Source organism: Cervus canadensis, chromosome 18 (genome assembly GCF_019320065.1).
Source record: "Cervus canadensis isolate Bull #8, Minnesota chromosome 18, ASM1932006v1, whole genome shotgun sequence".
NCBI classification, from domain to species: Eukaryota; Metazoa; Chordata; class Mammalia; order Artiodactyla; family Cervidae; genus Cervus; species Cervus canadensis.
In genome coordinates this window covers 31,618,711-31,637,830 of record NC_057403.1, presented here as the reverse complement: position 1 = coordinate 31,637,830, position 19,120 = coordinate 31,618,711, and the positions used below count along the sequence as shown (strand labels likewise).

The 19,120-nt window shown below is 48.2% G+C and overlaps 1 protein-coding gene across 7 annotated transcripts in view; it reads left to right on the top strand.

The window, feature by feature from the left end:
• ZNF536 (zinc finger protein 536) overlaps positions 1-19,120 on the top strand; it is a 446,058-nt gene that overhangs the window by 260,101 nt on the left and 166,837 nt on the right. For all 7 annotated transcript variants that reach the window (XM_043437645.1, XM_043437647.1, XM_043437643.1 and 4 more), the window contains one exon: positions 18,408-18,560. In XM_043437645.1, the coding sequence (XP_043293580.1) occupies positions 18,408-18,560 (153 nt within the window). The remainder of the gene's footprint in view (positions 1-18,407; positions 18,561-19,120) is intronic.

Here is a 19,120-nt window from a genome sequence, read left to right as displayed (position 1 = left end):
TGAACACCGTCCTCCACTGGCGGGCAGGGGCCAGCTGCAGGCTGTCCTGTGTGTCCCATGTGCCGCCCAGCAGCGCCCACTGGTTTCCTATGTCGGGGGTGCGGCGACCCAGCCGGGCAAAGCCCAGTGAGTCAGGCACTGTTTCTACCCTCGAGGTGGTCCTTGACCCCTGAAAGGATTTACTTTGCCTTTGAAGCTGAGCAGATTGCACCAAATGGTGCATGTTTTCAAAGCGATTTCCCTAAGGAGAAGAGTCCAGGCCCCAGCCACACCCCTTCAGCTCTCTTCTATAGATTACTCAGTTGAAGCCGTTTGTCATCCTCCAAGAGTGGGTGCTTAGGAAGAGGTTATACAGGTTACCTCCACCCTCAGAGAAGTCTATTTCCACTAGGCCCGCCCTCCCCTTGGACATGGCACGGGTGTCCCCTAGGCCGCGTGCTCTCATTCAGACTTGATCTAAGATGGCACGACCAATGCTCTGATTGTGTTGGAGCCAAAAAGGGATGGAACTGAAGAGTGAGTAGTCGATGGGTAGGGCGGGGTCTCCCCCTCAGGAGGCACAACTCCCCTTTGACAGCCCCTCTGCCACTGCGCTCCTGCTCTTCATCGGCTTTTCTGAGGAGGCGGTTTTCCTCCTGCATCAAGACCAGCCACTCCTGGTAGATTTCAGAGAACACCACCTCTCTGCCCGCCCCCAGCAGCCCCTCCAACCTGGGCTCCCACGCTCCATTCATAAAGCTGCCTCCTTGGCTCCCACCACGGCAGCCTCCATCTCCATTTGCCCTCACAGCGCCGTGAGCCTGCACCGTGAACTTCAGGCCCTGGGTGGCTTACAGAGGCTCGGGGCTCAGGAGACCCGCACGGCAGCTGGCTTTGTCCTGAGCAGCTGGGCGAGCTCGCACGAGGCCTTCAACCTCTGTGAGCCTCAGTTTTCTCCTTTGTACAATGGGAATAATCATATGTCCCACCTGATAAATGTTACAGCTGCTATCTTGATAGTAATCACAGTCTTAACATTCATGTTCTCATTGGCTGGTTCATAGTTCGTCATCATGATGAATCTTATTTTCTGTATGTTTATTTTGCCCACCCACGTGCAGGTTGAGCTCCTTCAGGGTAAAACTCCCAACCTCTGATCTTCCCCACTGAAGGTATCTGAAGCTGTTGGCAAGAGTAGGATGTCAGCAGGTGCCCTGGGCTTGACTACAGGAGCAAGAGGGCCACCTCTGGGCTCTGCTGATCAGAGGGCTTTCATTGGGCTCAGCTCCGTCGCCATAAAGCCATGGTGGATGATGTGGGAGTAGATACCAAAGTGCTTCCTGCCCTTCTGCAGCCCAGAGGAAGTCCCCCAAAGTAAAAGAAGAGCATTCAGAAAGGGACCCAGTCGAGACTCCTACACAGGTCAGAGGTTTGTCCCCAGAGGGGCAAGGGTGCCAAGGAAAAGTGGGTTCCATCTGATTTCTTGTAAACAGATGAGGACTAAGGAGAGAGCTGGGCCCCTCTGCCATCTGCCGTGCTCACCCACAGCCCCCGGGCTGCCCGGGCTGCTGCCCATCTCCACGCTCTGTGCCCAGCCCAGAGTGGGCAACATTCGTACTTGTGGGCGGGATGAATTAACTCACATCTACGCAAAGGCTGGGGGCCAAAACCAAATGGAAAATGAGGCCAGAGAGTCCAGGGTGTTTTCAGTCATTTGGTTGGATGTGCCTTTCTCCTAGAAGAAGCCCCGGGAAGAAAGCCCTGGAGGAGGTAATAACGGTGTCTTTCACAATGGAAAGGTCAACCGACCTGTGTTTATTGAGTGACTCAGTGGGCCAGCCCTTTGCTCGGCTTTGTAGGTGATTACGAGACAGGCAAACCCACGGGGTCCTCTTGGTAAGCAGGCTGGAATCAAAACGCGTGAGGAAAATGAGAGAGCAGCCCGGAGCAGCGTGTCATTGTGCAGAATCGTCCAGAAAAGGTTCAGAGGATTCGAGGCTGTGCTGGGGAGGCCCGGGCGGTGGGGTGAGTGGGAACACCTGAGGAGGCAGGAAGGCGAAGGCTGGGTGCCGCAGACTTGGAGGTCAGGGTGTGGCTGAAATCTCCAGGTCAGCACAGCTGCGGGGGTGTGTCCATGTCCCCTCGCCCAGAGTCCTGCGTGGGCTCTTTCAGTGGCCTGGCTCTCCGGCCCCTCCTCCCTCTCCCTGATCACTGCCCTTCCTGCCGAGGCCTCTTTGAAATTTGACTCAGGTTGCGAGCACGTATTTCAGCATTTCTGGATGCAATTTGGTATCAGAGCAAAAAATCAAAGGATATTTGCTATCACTTTAAAGTATGTTTCTCTCCCTCTTCCTCTGAGCACCTGACCCCACAATCATCGCTGGCTTTGAAATAATAGACCCATCATAATTACGAGAATTAGTCTGGAGGCTTCTGCCTTATTTGCTCAACTGAGGTTACTGAGGCCGTCTTTAGAGGTGGAAAGGGTGTCCCGGACCATCTCGGCCGAGATGGCAAGTACAGAGCCGTGCCTTCTGGGTGGGGGCTTCCAGGAAGCAAGAATGAGGGAGGGGGCTGGGAGCAGGGAGGAAGCCCCCAGTACCCACCCCAAGAGCTGCTGCCCCTTGGGGACCCTGGACCCAGCGTTGTGAGAGAATAGTTTTTCAGGAAAGGCTGAAACCAAGACCATGTGTGAAATGCCCTGAATTTGTAAATGTTAAAAACAAATTTGGCACATGAAAACCCTGAGTAACGAATGAGCTCTCCATTGGGTTGCTACCCCTGCTAGTTACAGAAGTGGAAACAGAGGCCCAGGTGGGGAAAAGAACACGGGCTAGCTCATTAAGGCGGTGGACACTTGTGTTCCCTCTGCCTCCTCGGTCCAAGCCCCAAGGTGCAGGGCAGTGTCCACACGCATCAGGCTAGGAACCTCCCATCAGCATGCTGCCCACACTGCCTGCTCCTTTCCAGAGGCTTCTGCTTGCCCTTGGCCAGGGGTGGCTGGCGGCCTCTCTGTGGCCTTGAACCTGTGTTGCAAAGCCGGACTGAGTCAATACTCTGAGCTGGCTCTGTGACCGACCCGTTCCAGGTGGTGGGTCAGTGGCAACGTTGCAGCCCTTGGACAGCAGGCGGGGAAGGCCAGGGCTCTTATAGAGGGCAGCTTCAAGGTTCTAATAGGGTATTTAAGGAATAGAGCCAGACTTAGTGCTGAACTCTTTCTTTGACTTAATTTATTATAATGTATGTGGCTAAAATGTAGATCACACTGCTGTTTTGGATCTCCGTTTTGATTCCCAAAATTGCAATCATGATAGGTGGATTATAACCGTGCTTTAACATACAGATGAGGAAATGTATTCCTGTGCAATTTCCCCCTAAGGAGAAGTCAGAAGATAAGGGGCAGGAGTTTTGAATAACCTTGCAACATTTAGTTGTCTCTCTCGGTTATGGGATAGAAATTAGCATTACAGGACTATATATGTTGTGACTGCAGCACTGCTTTGAATTTTAGCGTGGAAGGGCTTCCCGAGGGAAGGGAGAAAGCGATTTTCCTTATTAAAAGTTGTCACCAGGATCTAATCTACATCCAAAGTGGTGTCACAAAGTGTTAAGTTGTTGTATTTATTTAAAATCATGAAGTGCCTACTGTGTGCCTGGCACCTTGCTAGCAGGCTGGGGATGCCATGGCCAACCAGACAGATGGAAGAATCGCTGGAGAACTGAGCACTAGCAGGCAACATTGGGTGGTGCCCAGGTAGGGGTGAGCTGGGGAGGAGTCCGACGTGGGGGGCTGGGAGCGGTGAGAGCAGCTGCAGGGCTGGGGGTGGCAGGCCAAGGGGAAGGCGGGTGCAGGAAGCCTCACACAGAGGGGAGAGTGGAGTATTCCTCACTTGGGCGGTGTGTGCATGTGGTGGGGGCACCTCCAGGAACATATGTCTGGGCAGACTTTTCCTTGGGTCCAGATACTCAGCAGAAGAACTGAGCAGAACAAATGTCCTGATGAGCTGCCCCGGGACCTGCACTCTGCTCTCCCCACCAGCCCAGGTCCTGGACTGTCACCCACTCAACCTCTCCAACGCACACTGAGGGTTCTGTTTAAATTCTGCCACCCGCCACTCTCACCCCCGCACCCGGGCCGGGGCTCCTGAGAGCTGTGAGAACCACACCCCAACTCCTTTTCCCTGCTGTGAGAGCTGACTGTGCCTCTCCCTACACAGCACAAGCCCTGGCCTCTGGTATTAGGGCAGGAGAGTATAGGGAGTCTTAAAACGGTGGCCTCCTCTGGTTACACGGCGTGGAGGGACCACGCAGTCTTCCCAGCACCATTCATTCATTCATTCTCATCAATATTTACTGAGCACCGACTCTGTGCCAGGAGGTTTTGCATGCATGTCAGTCACTCAGTTGTGTCTGACTCTTTGCAACCCCGTGGACTGTAGCCCGCCAGGCTCTTCTGTCCATGGACTATTCCAGGCAAGAATACTGGAGTGGGTTGCCATTTCCTCCTCGAGCGGGTCTTCCCAATGCAGGGATGGAACCTATGTTCCATCCTTCCCAATGCAGGTCCTGCATCTCCTGCATTGATAGGTGGAGTCTTTACCACTGAGCCACCTGGGAAGCCCCAGGAGGTTTTAGGGAGATAATATTGAGAAAAACAGACAGCATTCCAGTTTTTAAAGTGTAGACAAGCTAGTTGGAGAGAGAGAAATTAAGCAGGTATCATTATATATCTATGGTAAGTACAAACTCTGAGAGGTCATGAAGGTTTCATTCTAGGGTAATTGGGGTTGACCTGACTCAGTGTGTAAGTACAAGAATGTCTTCCAAGAAAGTGGCATTGGAACTGAACTGTCAAGAATGGTGGCGTCAACCAGGCAAGAGGGAGGTGGTATGCTAGGGTTTGGGGTGTGTGTTTCAGGAAGAGGGATGAGCATGTATTGAGATTCTGAGGTCCATCAAAGAGAAAGTTCTCACCTTTCTCTTTCTGGAAGGTCAGTAGAGCTGCACTTGGGCTCTTAGACATTCTGGGAATGCCCTGGACAGACCCAGGCAGCACTGTGAGTGGCATCTCCTTGGCCCCCTGAAGCCTTGTCAAGGAAAGCTCCCAGCTCACATCACATCACAGTCCCAACTCACGTCTCAGTACCTGAAAGGTGGCTCTAAAATTCTTTCCCAGTATTGGGTTTGGGCATGAGCTGGTCGGAAGGCCTCTGGACTGAGGGGCCCAGTATGTCTGGGCAGATGGGGTGCTCTGTGGAGATGTTCAGAAGCAGCCAGCCTGTCCCCCTTTAACACCAGCCATCTCATGAAAGGTGTGTAGGATGGTGAGGCCTGAACTGCCCCAAATGGAGACTGCTCCTATCTCTCCCTGTCATCCTAGTCCAACACCTTCCCCCAGGTCTTCCTCCTCACCCTCTAGTCACTCATCTCAAAGGGATGATCTGAGTAAGTCTGTCTTGTCTAGGAGGTGTCTTGGGAGAAGGTGTTAAACTGTAATTTCGGGATTAGAACATAGCGTGCATGGAAGCTTGTTCATGGGTTTCCCACCACGGAAGCTGGTGTCACTTTACACATGGGAGATGATCTTCCCAGCTTGGCAATGTGCCGGGGGAGGGCGCTGACCATGAGCAGGCCTCCTATGGTGGTTCTATCATATGAATCATCACCTCTGGTTTATCCTAGTTGTGTAGGTAGGTCAAGGGTAGATCTGGTCCTGGGTAGTTCAGGGGAACTTTCAGTTGGGAGTCTATCACATGCCTTTTCCTCACATTATGTCATTTAGTTTTCACAAGGGATTGTAAAGTAGTGCTGTTATTGCCTCTTTATGGACAGTGTTTAGTCTGGGCAAGGCTAGGGGAAGCATCTATAGAAGTGTAGCCCAGAAGGTCCAGGTTGGAAAACCCAGAGCTGGCTGTCTCAAAGCCAGTGACTTTCCCACTTGGCTGTGGTAGCTCTGCAGGATTTAAGGTATATTAAGGCCTTGCAATCCCCCTATCTCATGAAACACTCAGATTCCTTTGTAAGTACCATTATCCAGTTAGTATCCAGTTATACAGATTAGGATGCTAAAGTTCATGAAGCTTTAGTGGTTTGCTTGGAATTCCAGAGTTTAAACTCAAACTCAGATCTTGGAGTCAAATACTTCTAGGTGTTTTGAGGTGACCCCTTCTGGCTGACAGTCTCTGTGCTTGCCTGGGAACCATGGGGACAATTTCCTCTGTCCCACCACCCCTCCCTCCACAAGCAAGGCTGCTTGTCCTTGTCCCCTTCTTCCCGGGGCCACCTTGGAGGACACACTCGTTTGCTTGTCCCTTGTGAAGATTTGTTTGGACTGGTCTATGGGATTGCTAGGGAAACCTGGAGGTTTCCGTTTGAGAACTTTGCCAGGACTTGATACTTTTATCTGTGATCAAAGGAAGAATGAGGAGACTTGACCTTCCTGTTGGAAGCTGCTACCCAGGAAGCTAGTCCCCAGGGGTCAGTTCATTCATTTGCACATCATTCATTCATGCGTGAGCTGGGTGAGTGATGGTTGGAGGCCTACTATGTGCCAGATGTGGAGGAGGAGGACTCTGCACCTCTTGTCCTCTGCCAGTTATAAGCTAGAAGGAGAACAAAATCCACATTCTTCACCTGGCCAGAGAAGCTAGTTGCGGGCCCACTCAGGATATGAGTGTAACCAGGAGCTATCTGGGGTTTATAGCATAACTTCATTTGTAGTTGAGAAAGGCCACTCCTATGTTTATCAGAAAGCAAAGTTACCTTCAAGCAGTCTCTGGGGGTCATGAGGAGGAAGACAGCAAAAACTTCACTGAGCATGTCACAGTCGTATTGTCTAAAGTCCACTGCCCAACCAGGAGCCTGGGGGTTGCGGGGGGTGGGCATCATCCTTGCCAGGACGCAGACAGTGGACCACTCATGGGGAGGGCCATTCTCCAAGGCATCGGCTCTAGCTTTGTTTCGCTGGCATGTACTAAGACAGTGGTCAGTGTGGTGACCTTGGCTGTCTCCTTGGCTCCTCTGCTTCGTGGCCTGAGCCAAGTCCAAAGGTTTTGTCCTTTGGAGATCTATCAGCCAAGCAAAACAGCTCCAGAAAAATGTTCGTACCGTGATGGGCAGAGCTGGATAGAATTTTTTTTTGCTAATTTTTATATGTCAACCAAAGTATTTATTACTACAAAGTGTTTAACATTTCAGCATTTATTCAAAAAAATTTTAAATCTTGATCCATTGATAGTGTTCATCTGATAAAGGTTCTCAAAAGGGCTAGATAAGTCAGTGCAGCTCAAAAATGGCAGTAACTTCAGAGCTGGCAATTGACACTTGTTTTCTGCCACTGTTTACTCTTCAATAAAAAATGCATATTTACCATAGCAACCTCCTGATCACGTGGTGCCCTATCTTACCCGCTACCCTCTAAAACAGAATAGCTTCTTAAAGAAACACACACATTCTAATATGTATGCTTTTCAGATGCAAAAATGTGTTCTTTATCAGGAAGCCCTCTTGCCTGGGATTTAATGCTAATAAACACGTCATCTTTATAGAAATCATTTTGGTCCCATGTCTTAAATTTTCAAGGTGTTCACCCTGAAAATCAAAATAAAATTACTCTTGGAAGGACTTTTGATTATCTTGAGAGTTTGTTGATCATTTATTTTAATACAGTTTTAAAATAATATATATTTGCATGTATACATGCATATGTATATATATGTATATATAGTTTTTTTTTTCCCCAAACAGTAGCCATTAGTATCATTTGGGAGGGAGTTTGATGTAGATTTTAATGACCTGCTGCTTCATCTGTGATTAAAGATTGTCATCTATGTGAAGCTCAATTGCAGCCTGAATTGTTTTTCACTTGGGAGAATTGCCTGGGTTTTCAGAGCTTTGGAGAAACTGCTGTAACCTGGACTTTTCAGAAAGGGAGCATGCCCTCTCATTCTGGACCTTGTGCAGGTTGTAGATTCTGTCACTTGGGGAGAGCGCTAAAGCCACAGGTCTCTGCCCTCCCCACAAGCCACCCTTGCATGCAAGGGATCCCTTTGGCAATATTCATGTTAAAAGCTGTTATTAACTGGACCATACCCTGCACCAGGCCCCTGCTAAATGAATTGTTACGACTATCCCCGTTTTGCAGATAAGGAAACTGAATGAACCTCGGAGACGTTATGTCATTTACCCAGGATTATATTCTCTAAGAGTTGGTGGAACTTGGTTTTGACCTGAAGCATCTGATTGAAAACCTTTTCCACTTAATCTGTGATTGGAACCTTTCTGTCAGACTTAAGCCGGAAGGACAAGTGGGAACAGCATGGGGGGTGGGGGGGGTGGCAGTAGGCAGTGCCTTCTTTTGCAGAATGTTCTCGGGAGATGTTGCGTGGCCTCAGCATCAGTAGAGTTTCTTGGCTCACCCTTCCCATCCTGGTTTGCACCTGGGCCTGCCAGCCATGTACCCCTGTGCTGCGGGTCTCTGGACACGGCAGCCCTGGGAGGGTGGTGTCTGGCCATGTGGGTGACGAGACAGCTGCGGTCAGTGCCCCAACAGCCTGAGGGTGGGGTGCATCTGAACCAGGCCTGGTGGATTTTTTAAATTCCTTTCGGCCACATACAGACCAATCTGAAAAACAAGAACATATTGTGACTCTGTTATGCTTTGTGGCTTTGGGGGAAAATCCGATTGTGATGTGAGGCAGGGCTCTCTGTGGCGATGTGGCGTTGTGACCCGAACTCAGAAGAGGAGAGCTGCCCAGACCCCATGGCCCGGCCAACCAATCTGACTGCAGCGTGTCCACAAGCCATTTCATAATTATCCATCATGAATGCCTCCATGCTGCCTTAATAGATTATTTAAAATGGTGCCTGTGCCTCTCATGCAACCTCATTGGCCCCGAACTGTACATACACACAAGCCAGGAGAGGTAATTGCTTATCATGTATCTTTTTGTTCCAGACACTTTTATAAAAGAGTATGTATTATGTATGGTGTGACCTTCAAATGTCAGGAATGTGTTGTGCAATAAACTGTCAATATTTGTGGTTATAAGGTACTAGATGACTTTTACAATAATTGGAACGGCTATATTAAAAGCTTGGATCACTCAGCTGGTTAAAGAGAAAGACACAGGCCAGTGTTCATCAGGGACTTGCCTTCTGCCAACGATTAAATGAAAGATATTGCAAGGTGCTTAAGATGTCTTCTTTGTTTAAAAAAGAATATGGCAAAACCTGTCTCCAGGGGAGGCGTTATCTCCAGATCATTCCTTCTCCTTTCAGTGTGTGTCCGTCCCTTGAGAAAACTCAGCTCACAGGTTATGGCGACTGACCAAGCGCATTTTGAAAAAGATCGGTCCAGCTTGTTCACAGTGTCACTTAAGTAAGAATTCCTGAAGACTACGCGGTAGTCAAAGCGATCTCCTCCAACCTTCCCTAGCCCCCACCCCAACCATAAAGGAGGGGGCTGTAAATTACCTTAAGAGGACCTTAAAAGCTATAGTTTTTTTAAAGAAAATAAATTACATAGAAATCTTTTGGGAATTTATGCTTTACTGAAAGTAGAGGCTTTTATAGTCTATAGTTTTTTTGTGTGTGTTTTTAAGAAAGGAACATGTAATTTAAATTATGAAGAAGGGAAAGCATAACAAATATTTTGCAACAATTACAGTAGTGATTGGGGGCATGGATTACTTTTTAAGTATCTGTTTTATTTTGCTTTTCTATTGATTACTGTTTCTTTATGCTGTTTCTTCCAGTGCAATGACATCTTCCTTTTTAGTCAGGAAGTAGGCAAATGAAATCGTGGAAGGTGCCTCAACGACACGCCACCATCTTCTCTCAAACTGTCTTGTGATCTTGCTGATTAAATTGTATGTGTGTGGTTCCTCCCACCTGGCGAGAGAGAGACCCAGGAGACAGCCTGAGGCCTCCTCCTTCAGGAAGCCTCCTCAGGTGCCCCTGACATCCTGCCCACCTGCTGTTTTCACACTCCAGCCCCAGATGGTCTTTGCTGAGCACTTTGGGGGCATTTCTGATATTTTGCTCATACAGGGGGCCAGTTCCTCCAGGACTACACAAAGCAACTTTCCTCTTGTAGTCAGGAGTTCATCTTACCCTCTGAATTCCAGTTTGCTTGCCTCTTCTGATTCTTCTATTTATTTTAAAAGGGCGTGTTTAAAAGAGTAGGTGCATTTTTTCAAAGTATTATTGAACACCTGCTAATGAGTGGAGCGCCTACCATGTGCTGGGGGTGTAACACCAAACCGTAGTGCGTGGTCCTTGTTTGCGTGGAGCTTGTGTCTAAGGGCAGACAGGTGGTAAGCAGACCAATATGTAGGTGAGTTAGCATCTGCAATAGGTGATAGTTCCTTGAAGGACAAACCAGAGAGAGAGCACCCCGGGAATGTGGAGTCAAGGAGAATTGCTCCAGACAGTGTGGTCAGAAACAGCATTCCCAGGAGAGGCGGTGGACTAAAGTCTGAGTGTGAGTCTCTGTGTGAATTCTGGGAGGAGAGAATTCTAGGTGGATGGGGCCGCAACAACTAGTCAATCCTAAAGGAAATCAGTCCTGAATATTCATTGGAAGGACTGATGCTGAAGCTGAAGCTCCAATACTTTGGCCACCTGATACAAAGAACTGACTCATTGGAAACAGTCCTGATGCTGGGAATGATCGAAGGCAGGAGGAGAAGGGGACGACAGAGGATGAGATGGCATCAACGACTTGATAGATATGAGTTTGAGCAAGCTCCGGGAGTTGGTGATGGACAGGGAGGCCTGGCGTGCTGTAGTCCATGGGGCCGCAGAGTCAGACATGACTGAGTGACTGAACTGAACTGAACTGGGGCAACAGGAACAAAAGTGGGGTACCAGACAGGAGGCCTTGAGGAAAACAGATAGATGGAAGGCAGGAGTAGAGTTGGGATGAGGTCAGAAGAGCAGCGGGGGCCACTTAGGTGGGGGTGGGAGACCATGAGGAGTCAGGGGTTATTCTAAAGAGTGACAGAGCCAATGGCCTGTCCCTCCCCTGCCCATAGCCAGGCTTTTCCCAGGAGATGGCATCTCCCTGGGGCATCCCTCTCCAGTCTCATCCTACCTGCTTCTCCTCACCCAGACCAGTCCATAGTTGACCCTGTTCCGCTCTGGCTCACCTGATCAGTTTCTGGGATGTGTCCCTGCCCTGCAGGCCAGAGGGAAGAGAGAGGTGTGCAGAGCCCAGAAAAATCCATCACGCAGTCTGTCTTGTCAGGGGTTGCTTCTCTTGAGTCCCACATCCTGCCTGCTGCCTCGATGGTCACAGTTCCCAGCCTGGGGACTAAAAGCGCACGCCCACAGCCAGCCCTGAGCACCTTGGGAGAACTGGCAACCCAAGGATCACAGAGCGTGTTGTCAATGGCAGCGTCACATAATGCCAAAGGGAAGAGACCCCATGGGTGGCCCAGTCACCAGCAGGGGGGTTCCGCACACTCCCCTGACAATTAGGAAAGGGCTCTGGGCTTGGTAAAACCAGAAACACATTTGGCCCACAGTGCTTGATTTTGAAGCCCTTGTGTATTTTAAGGGAAATTTAATCCATATGTTTCTGATTCATTTTCACTTAACTCATCAAAATGTTGCTTTAGAGAAGCTGTTTGAGATCCTAGTATCTTATATTTTTTCTTCCTCCAAATTTTAGCCTTTTCGTGACCTATTTCCCCAATTCCAGAAATTCTATCTTGCTAAAAGCAAATGATGCTCTGCACAGTTTTGAGTCTGGGTCAGAGGTGAGGAAGGCGATGATGGAGGACTTTCACCTCTGTGACCAGTGATCTGTCACGAGCTGGGCCTTGCCAGGGAGCCCAGCCGGTCCCTGGTCCTCAGGACCCACAGGGAAGCTGGCTGTTGCCTTCTCACAAGTGGTCATCCTTTTCCAAAATAGCTCTCTATTTAAACAAATACTTTTGCCAATCCATATTAATGCTTAACTGTTTAACATGACTATATATGGCCATCATAAACCAGAGAACTTTGATGAAACGACAGAGACACCAAATTAATACTGACCTAAGGCATGATTTACGTTTTCCAAGAGTTAAGTACAATTGTTTACGGTAATGTTATAATTTTTATGCACACCATTAATTTATAGTCGTTTTTAAAAATAAAAGGAACCCTTCATCAGCGACCCCTACCACAGTAATTGTTTTGAGTCTGTTTATTTTAAAGTTTTCAAAATAAGGGAAAGTGTTAAGCTTTTAAGAGGAACTATACATTCCTCTGGACTTTCTCTCCAAAGTGTTCTTTCTTCTACCCTGAAACCATTTTAAAACACTGACATATGTGGGCAAAGAAATTAAGAAAGATGTGATTTTTCGGTGTCCTGCTCACCCTTTAGACTCCACAAATTGCTTTTTCCTTCATTAATGAAGTGAGAGCTGTGCTTTTGAGATGCTCTTTGCACAAGGCAGACTTTCAGAATGAACTGCACGACTCATCTGGGAAAATGTATTTACTGTTATACTAAGAGTTTCATAGAAATTAAAATACCGTGGCCTTTTATGTCGTAAAATAGTAAGCACTCAGGTGTATGGACAGCTCCCTCATCCCACTGAGGTTCCTGGGACAGCTCTCCATTCCTTTCATGGGCCTATCTTCATCATCATCATCATTACAATTTTTTTTTTTTTTTTTACTGAAAATCTTTCCAGAATGTACTTTTGGGCGTGTGAAGGGTAAGGCTGCCTGGCAGGATAAGGTGAGCAGTAAGGGTACATGCACAGTTTAAAAAGAAACCTCTCTTTGCTATTTCTTTTTGGTCCCACCCTGCCTCTTTTGGTCTCTCTGGACCTTGTTCTCTGTCACATAATGTGAATTAATAGGACTACCTGGAGAACAGGGTATAAACCCAAAAGGCTTCACCAGGAGAAGGTTCATACTACTTGGTTCCTGATTCCTCCCACTGGGACAAGTCTCCAAGTCTCCAGGACTTAACAGAGCCAAGATTTATTCTCATTCATGCACAGTCTGTCTTGGGTTGATCTGGTGACTCAGCGATCCAGGCATCCTCTATTTTTCGGTTCTGCCCCCTCAACACTTGTGTTGCAAGGACAGGGTGTCCGGGAGGAGAGGGAGGCAGCCATGGTTCCGTGTATCTCTTTTCAGTGCCTACAGCCATTGCCTGGACTAGTCAGTGGCGCCAACTTAGGGCAAAGGCAGTTGGGAAAAGTCGGGGCTCGTGGAATATATTGAAGCATGTACTACCCCTTTCATGGTCATTTCCTCCCCATCTCTCTAAAATCCATCCCCGTTTCTGATTAGGATGGGCTCGGACTTCCCCAGTGACTCAGCAGTAAAGAACCTGCCTGCAATGCAGGAGACACAGGTCTGATCCCTGGGCCAGGAGGATCCCCTGGAGGAGGGTGTGGACAGAGGGCTACAGTCCATGGGGTCACAAAGAGTCAGACACGACTGAAATGACTGGGCTCGTAGGCTAGGGTGGGTGAAGGAAAGGCCACAACGTGGGTGAAGACAGCCTGCAGTGGACTTGGGGCTCACAATATCGCAGGATTATGAGCTGGAGGGGAAGGGCCAGTAAGTCCAGCTGGGGTGGGGTGAAAGGTTTTGCTTAAGGACAGCCAGGCACTGGGGACCAAGGAAGAGATTCTGACTCCTGACTCCTTCTCTGCAAACAAGGGTATTTTAGATATGTACCAAGGAAGTCAAGTATTTAAAGATAACCATGGGGGGAGGGAATCTACCCTTAAAATGCAAAATTATTTCATAAACCAAGTTTTTAAATTCCAAACAAATATAACAGTAAGGTTAAGTGTATAATGAGGCACCCAGAAATTCAAAATATATTTGTGTACAAGATAACCAGTCTCAGGGATGGATTCAGGTAGCTACTGATGGTGTTTTATGTGCCTCTAGGTTTTAACTTTTGAAAAGTTGTTTTTCTTTCTAAGCATCTGATTCTTTGTCTCTCCAGGACTGCCAGTTTGTGGTTTAGTTGATGATGAGGATTCTAACATAATCCACAACCATTTTTAATCTCCCAGCCCCTTCTTTAGCCCACAGCTGTGGTCCCTCCCTCTGTGAATTCTAGGAAAGGTAATGCACCTCAATCACCTTGACCTAGGGCAACCTTGCTATATACTCAGAAGATTAGGAGAAGCAAATGGAAACATAGAAGGCAAGGTTTCTGACCTTGAGATGACAAAATCACGAGGGTCAGTTGTTCAATGTCCGCCCCCCCCCCAAACACATCTTTTTAAATTGAAGTATAATTGATATGTAATATTATAAATATATATATAAAGCATACAGTGTAGTGATTCACAGTTTTTAAAGGTTGTGCTCCATTTATAGCTATGATAAGATATTGACTATCTTTCCAGTATTGTACAATATATCCTTGCAGCATGTTTTAGACACAATAGTTTGTACCTCTTAATCCCCTGCTCCTATACTTCCCCTCCCCATTCCCTCTCCCCACCTGAAACCACTGCTTTGTTTTCTATATCTGTGAGTCTGTTTCTTTTTTGTATTCTTCAGTTGTTTGTTGTATATTCTAGATTCCACATGTAAGAGATATCATACAGTATTTGTCTTTCTCTGTCTGACTTGTTTCACTTAACAGAATACCCTCCATGTCCATCCATGTTGTTGCAAATGGCAAAATTTCATTCTGTTGTGACTGAGGAGTATAACATTGTCTGTATGTGTATTTTGTTGCTTAGTCGCTAAGTCATGTCTGATTACTTTGGGACGCTGTGGACTGTAGCGCCTCTGTCTATGGATTTCCCAGGCAAGAATACTGGAGTGCGTTGCCATTTCCTTCTCCAATGTGTGTGTCTGTAGTGGTTCTTTACCAAGGGAAGCCCACATGTACATATATAAACCCCACATGTTTCCCCAGGGGCTCAGGGGTAAGGAATCTGTCTGCAATGCAGGAAATTCGGGTTTGATCCTGGGCTGGGAAGATCCACTGGAGGAGGGCCTGGCAACCCACTCCAGTACTCTTGCCTGGAGAATTCCATGGACAGAGGAGCCTGGAAGGAGCCGTTATATAAGATATCCCCTCCTGAAGAATAGATGGCATATTATTTAGTGGGGTCAGGAAAAGAAACAGAGGTCCCAGGACCTCCTTCTCCGCTATTTCCCCATCCTGTGAGGCCCAGAGCACACTCAGGCTGAGGTCGTGTTGCCTGCAGCCGATGTCCCCACTCTTGGGGACACCCCAGCCTTGAGGAGCTGGCTGCGGTGCTTTCGCAGAGGAGCAGGAGGAGCAGACAGCAAGTCTGAGGCCCACCTCTTTTCACATGCCCAGCTTCATTCTACTCAACACACTTAGAGCAAGGGTCTGATCAGAGAGAAGAGATACTGCAGATTTTAGAAAACGGAATATAAAAAAAGCACAAACAAAAGCAATCCATATGTGGCCTGACAAAGGGTCACACATGTCTTTTTTTATGATGCTTCTTCCCTTCTATCATCTGGGGAAGGACTGGTCTGTCCATAACCAGGACCATGGATGTGTCCTTGGCTGGCTGTGTGGGGCCACAGGCAGAGCCTTGGGACTCCGTCTGGAGAGTCTTGCGGAAAGACAGCTGCTAGTGCTTCTACACCCTGGGGAGAGAAGAAATCAGAGTTAACAGCTTCATCTTCCCCTCTGAGCCAGCCTCTTGGATTCTCAGCGGGGCGGGGCCTAGTCTAGCACACCTTGTTTAAGGGTACCCATCCATGTATAGGCAGGGACTCACACACAGGCCCTGGGAGAGTGCGGCCGGGTGGGCCTTCCTCCACCATCACTGAGGATACTTGGCTTCCAGCCTCTCCGGACACTTCCTGGGACCACCCACAATTCCCCTTCATCCTCACTCAAGTTTGTTTTTCTACTTGGATTAGTCTAAGGGTAAACGCCATAGGCCTTCTGGCCCTCCAAGGGGGGAAAAAAAAATTCTGTGTAAAGTGAAAATTAGACTCTTAAATCTGCAAAGAAAGCTGTTTATCTTACAAATTTATTCTTTTTATTGGGCCACACATATCCAAGATAGAAAGATAAAAGGAAAACAGATACAGGCCATCACTTAGAGTGACATATAGTGGGACGCAGCTCATCCTCACCTTCTGTAAAGCCTGTGGGAGCGCATGGTGGCGGCCTTATCTGTCTATTTATCTATAGCATGCCCTGGGCCAGGGCTCACCAAAAGCTGCAGTGGAAATGCCTTCCCCCTACTCTCTATTTTCCTTTGTTGGACTGCTCCCCAGAGGCTCCAATGGAGGGGGGTCTAGGGGAGGTGCTCAACTGCTGATAGTGGGACATGGGGATGGGCAGGGATGTGGCGTCAAAAGCCCACACCTGCCTCCTCCTGTGCTGAAGTCAACACTTAGTTCTGTTCATCATTCAAGTGACGGCTCGTGACATCCTAACTTAAATAGGATATCTTAACCCCATTGCAGGGAGCACTTGGGCAGAATTTTAATTAGGCTCATTGTTATTTTAAGCTGACCTCATGATCACACAAAAGATAAGCTGAGTTACACTGGGACAGCAATTGCAACAGGTTTGGTATTGGGTGGCTATGTGGGTATGGCGAGATGAGTAGGAGTTGGCCTCCCAGTTGTTTATACCTAGGATGTGATTGACTTGGAATGGGCATCTGGTGTCTGGCCATTTTCCTCCTGGACTGTTGGCAAACTGGTTCTTTAACACAGAGGTGGCGGCAGTCCTCATGGATGTGACCTGTGGACGTGGGACTGGCCGCTATGACTGCATGTGGGGCATTTGTCTGCCATGATCTTGAGAGCCTCCTTTGTGCCTGCTTGCCCTTATCAGTAGCCATCTCTGGAAGTCTTTCCACAGTCTTGTGGACAAAGCACAAAGCTAGTGGTAGGTCAGGTGGGCTCTAGATGTGGATGAACCGAGTCCTCCTACCTGTGTAAAATTTTGAGGAAAAAGCTGGGCAATTAGACCCTTTGAACAACTCTTTTCCAAGGGTGGTTAGAAGAGTTGGGGAGAATAGGAGTCAAAGTGAGCCTTCCAGGAAACTTTCCAGGGTGGCACACAGTCTGAATGCACAGAGGATGCTTGAAGCCAAAGCGTTCTACCGTTGTTCCGAGCAAACATCCAGATTAGAATTAAGTGCGATTGCCTTCACCTTGTTCGTGGCCTATAAGTCTGTCCCTTTTGGCTGTGAGCAGAGAACACCAGGAACGGATGTTGAAGAATAAAAGCAATTTGCATTTTCCATTGCTTGGAAGGTACAAATCTTGTTTATTTTGCTCTCTGCAGAACTCACAGGTCTGCTTATTATCCCAGAAAGTCCCCTTGTTCTCATAGTGAATCTACCGCGAGGCCTGGAGGGTGGGCCGGAAGCTGTGGCCAGGACCCTGCCAGCCTCGGGGGCTTGGGTTCTGTGCCAGGCAGCAGCCTCCAGTCCGGCAGGGAGGCCAGGGGAGAAGGCTTGCGTGCCTCCCCTTCTCGAGGCAAGATTCCCGGCTCCTGCCCCACCCCCTGATGTCGCCTCCTTGGCAGTGTGATGTCAGGCCTCGGGTGTTGCAGTAACATATCCTCCCAACCACTAGATATTTTCACAGTTTTATTTACTATTATGTCCCATCATTTCTGTGCAGAAGGCAGCCGTATGTAAATTTTATTCCATTTTCTAATGGTTTGGGTTACATAACAAATAACAGCAGGAAGGAAAATTTGTATTGATACTTTACAGAGGAAGTTCTCAAGTCACTGCACAAAGATTTAACTGTGGTGCTCTAAGTTTATGGGAGTTTTGCAGCTGAGTTTCTGCACATGACTTTGAATATGTCACTATATGTTTATCATGGGCTAATTGTGGAACCACATTTCCATACTTTTTCTTCTCTCTTTCATGAGATTACACCAGCCAGCGATGGAGGCAAGACTCTACAAGGAAGAAATGATCAGTTTGGGATAATTTTCTTTCCTGTCCCAAAATAGCTGTATGTCTGTGTGTCTTAGGGACTCAGCCGAGACGCATTTTTTTCCATTTGTTGCTTGATATAATGCAAATGTGATTTCGATCCTATAGCAAACTCTCCAGCTAGTCCATATTATAAATTAATCAGATTCAACAAACACCAACATTTTTAAACTTTTGCAAAAAAATACTTAATAGGAGCTAAGCAAAAGAAGAAATCAAACCAGCTGCTGACACAGCTGTTTCTTTTCTTGTTTAATTCAGTTCAATATAAAGGTACCATATGCTGCTTAAAATGATGATAGGAAAGATGAAATAATTTAAGAGAATAACAAGAAAATACATGAATTGTCAGCATTCTGTCAGATTTAAAGAATGAAATAGACAGGTGTAGTATTGACATGTTTAACTTTGTGTGGTGTTAGCAGTTTTGGTGTGAACAACTTCTGACATGTACTGAAGTGATGTGAGAACGTTTCTCCTCCGCTGCAGACATTGGCGAGGAGGCTGGGAGATCGGCCGGCGTCCAGCAGCCCGCACTACTTCGTGACAGGAGCCTAGGATCGGCCATGAAGGACTGCCCGTACTGCGGGAAAACCTTCCGGACATCCCATCACCTAAAGGTCCACCTGAGGATACACACAGGTGAGAAATCTGGGTGCACAGCTCGGAGGAGGAGGCCCAGGCTGCCACGCTCCTATCCCAGGTCTAACCTCTGTGGGCCGGTCTGTGCACTACTGTCTGGGTCTGAACTGACCCTCCCGACCTACCTCCCTGCCCCACACTCACCCTCCTGAATGATACACGGCATATGGACGTGGGTCTCCCATGGTCCAGGTTCGGGGTGATGGTGCTTTGTCCGAGGCCCCGAAACGTTTTGCTTATGGTGTCGTTCTGCTGCACTGAAGTCGCACCTCCTACATCCTCCTACGGACCAGGGGTCTTTCAGGTGCAGATGACGAGACCCCAGCTCAGACTGTAAATATACAGGTCACGTAGGAGGTCTGTGAAGGCAGGCTGGCTTCCGGCCCCGTTGGGGTTCCGTGCCCACACCTGGGACTTGGACAGATGGCGAGGGGAATGGGTAGCTCTCCACTGCATCTCCTCGAAAGACAGACTGAGATGCTCTTAACCGAGCCTCTGGGCTACTGCCATCTCCCGTGTGCTGGCAGTGCCTGAGCCCCTCACAGTGAGGGCTTCTCTTG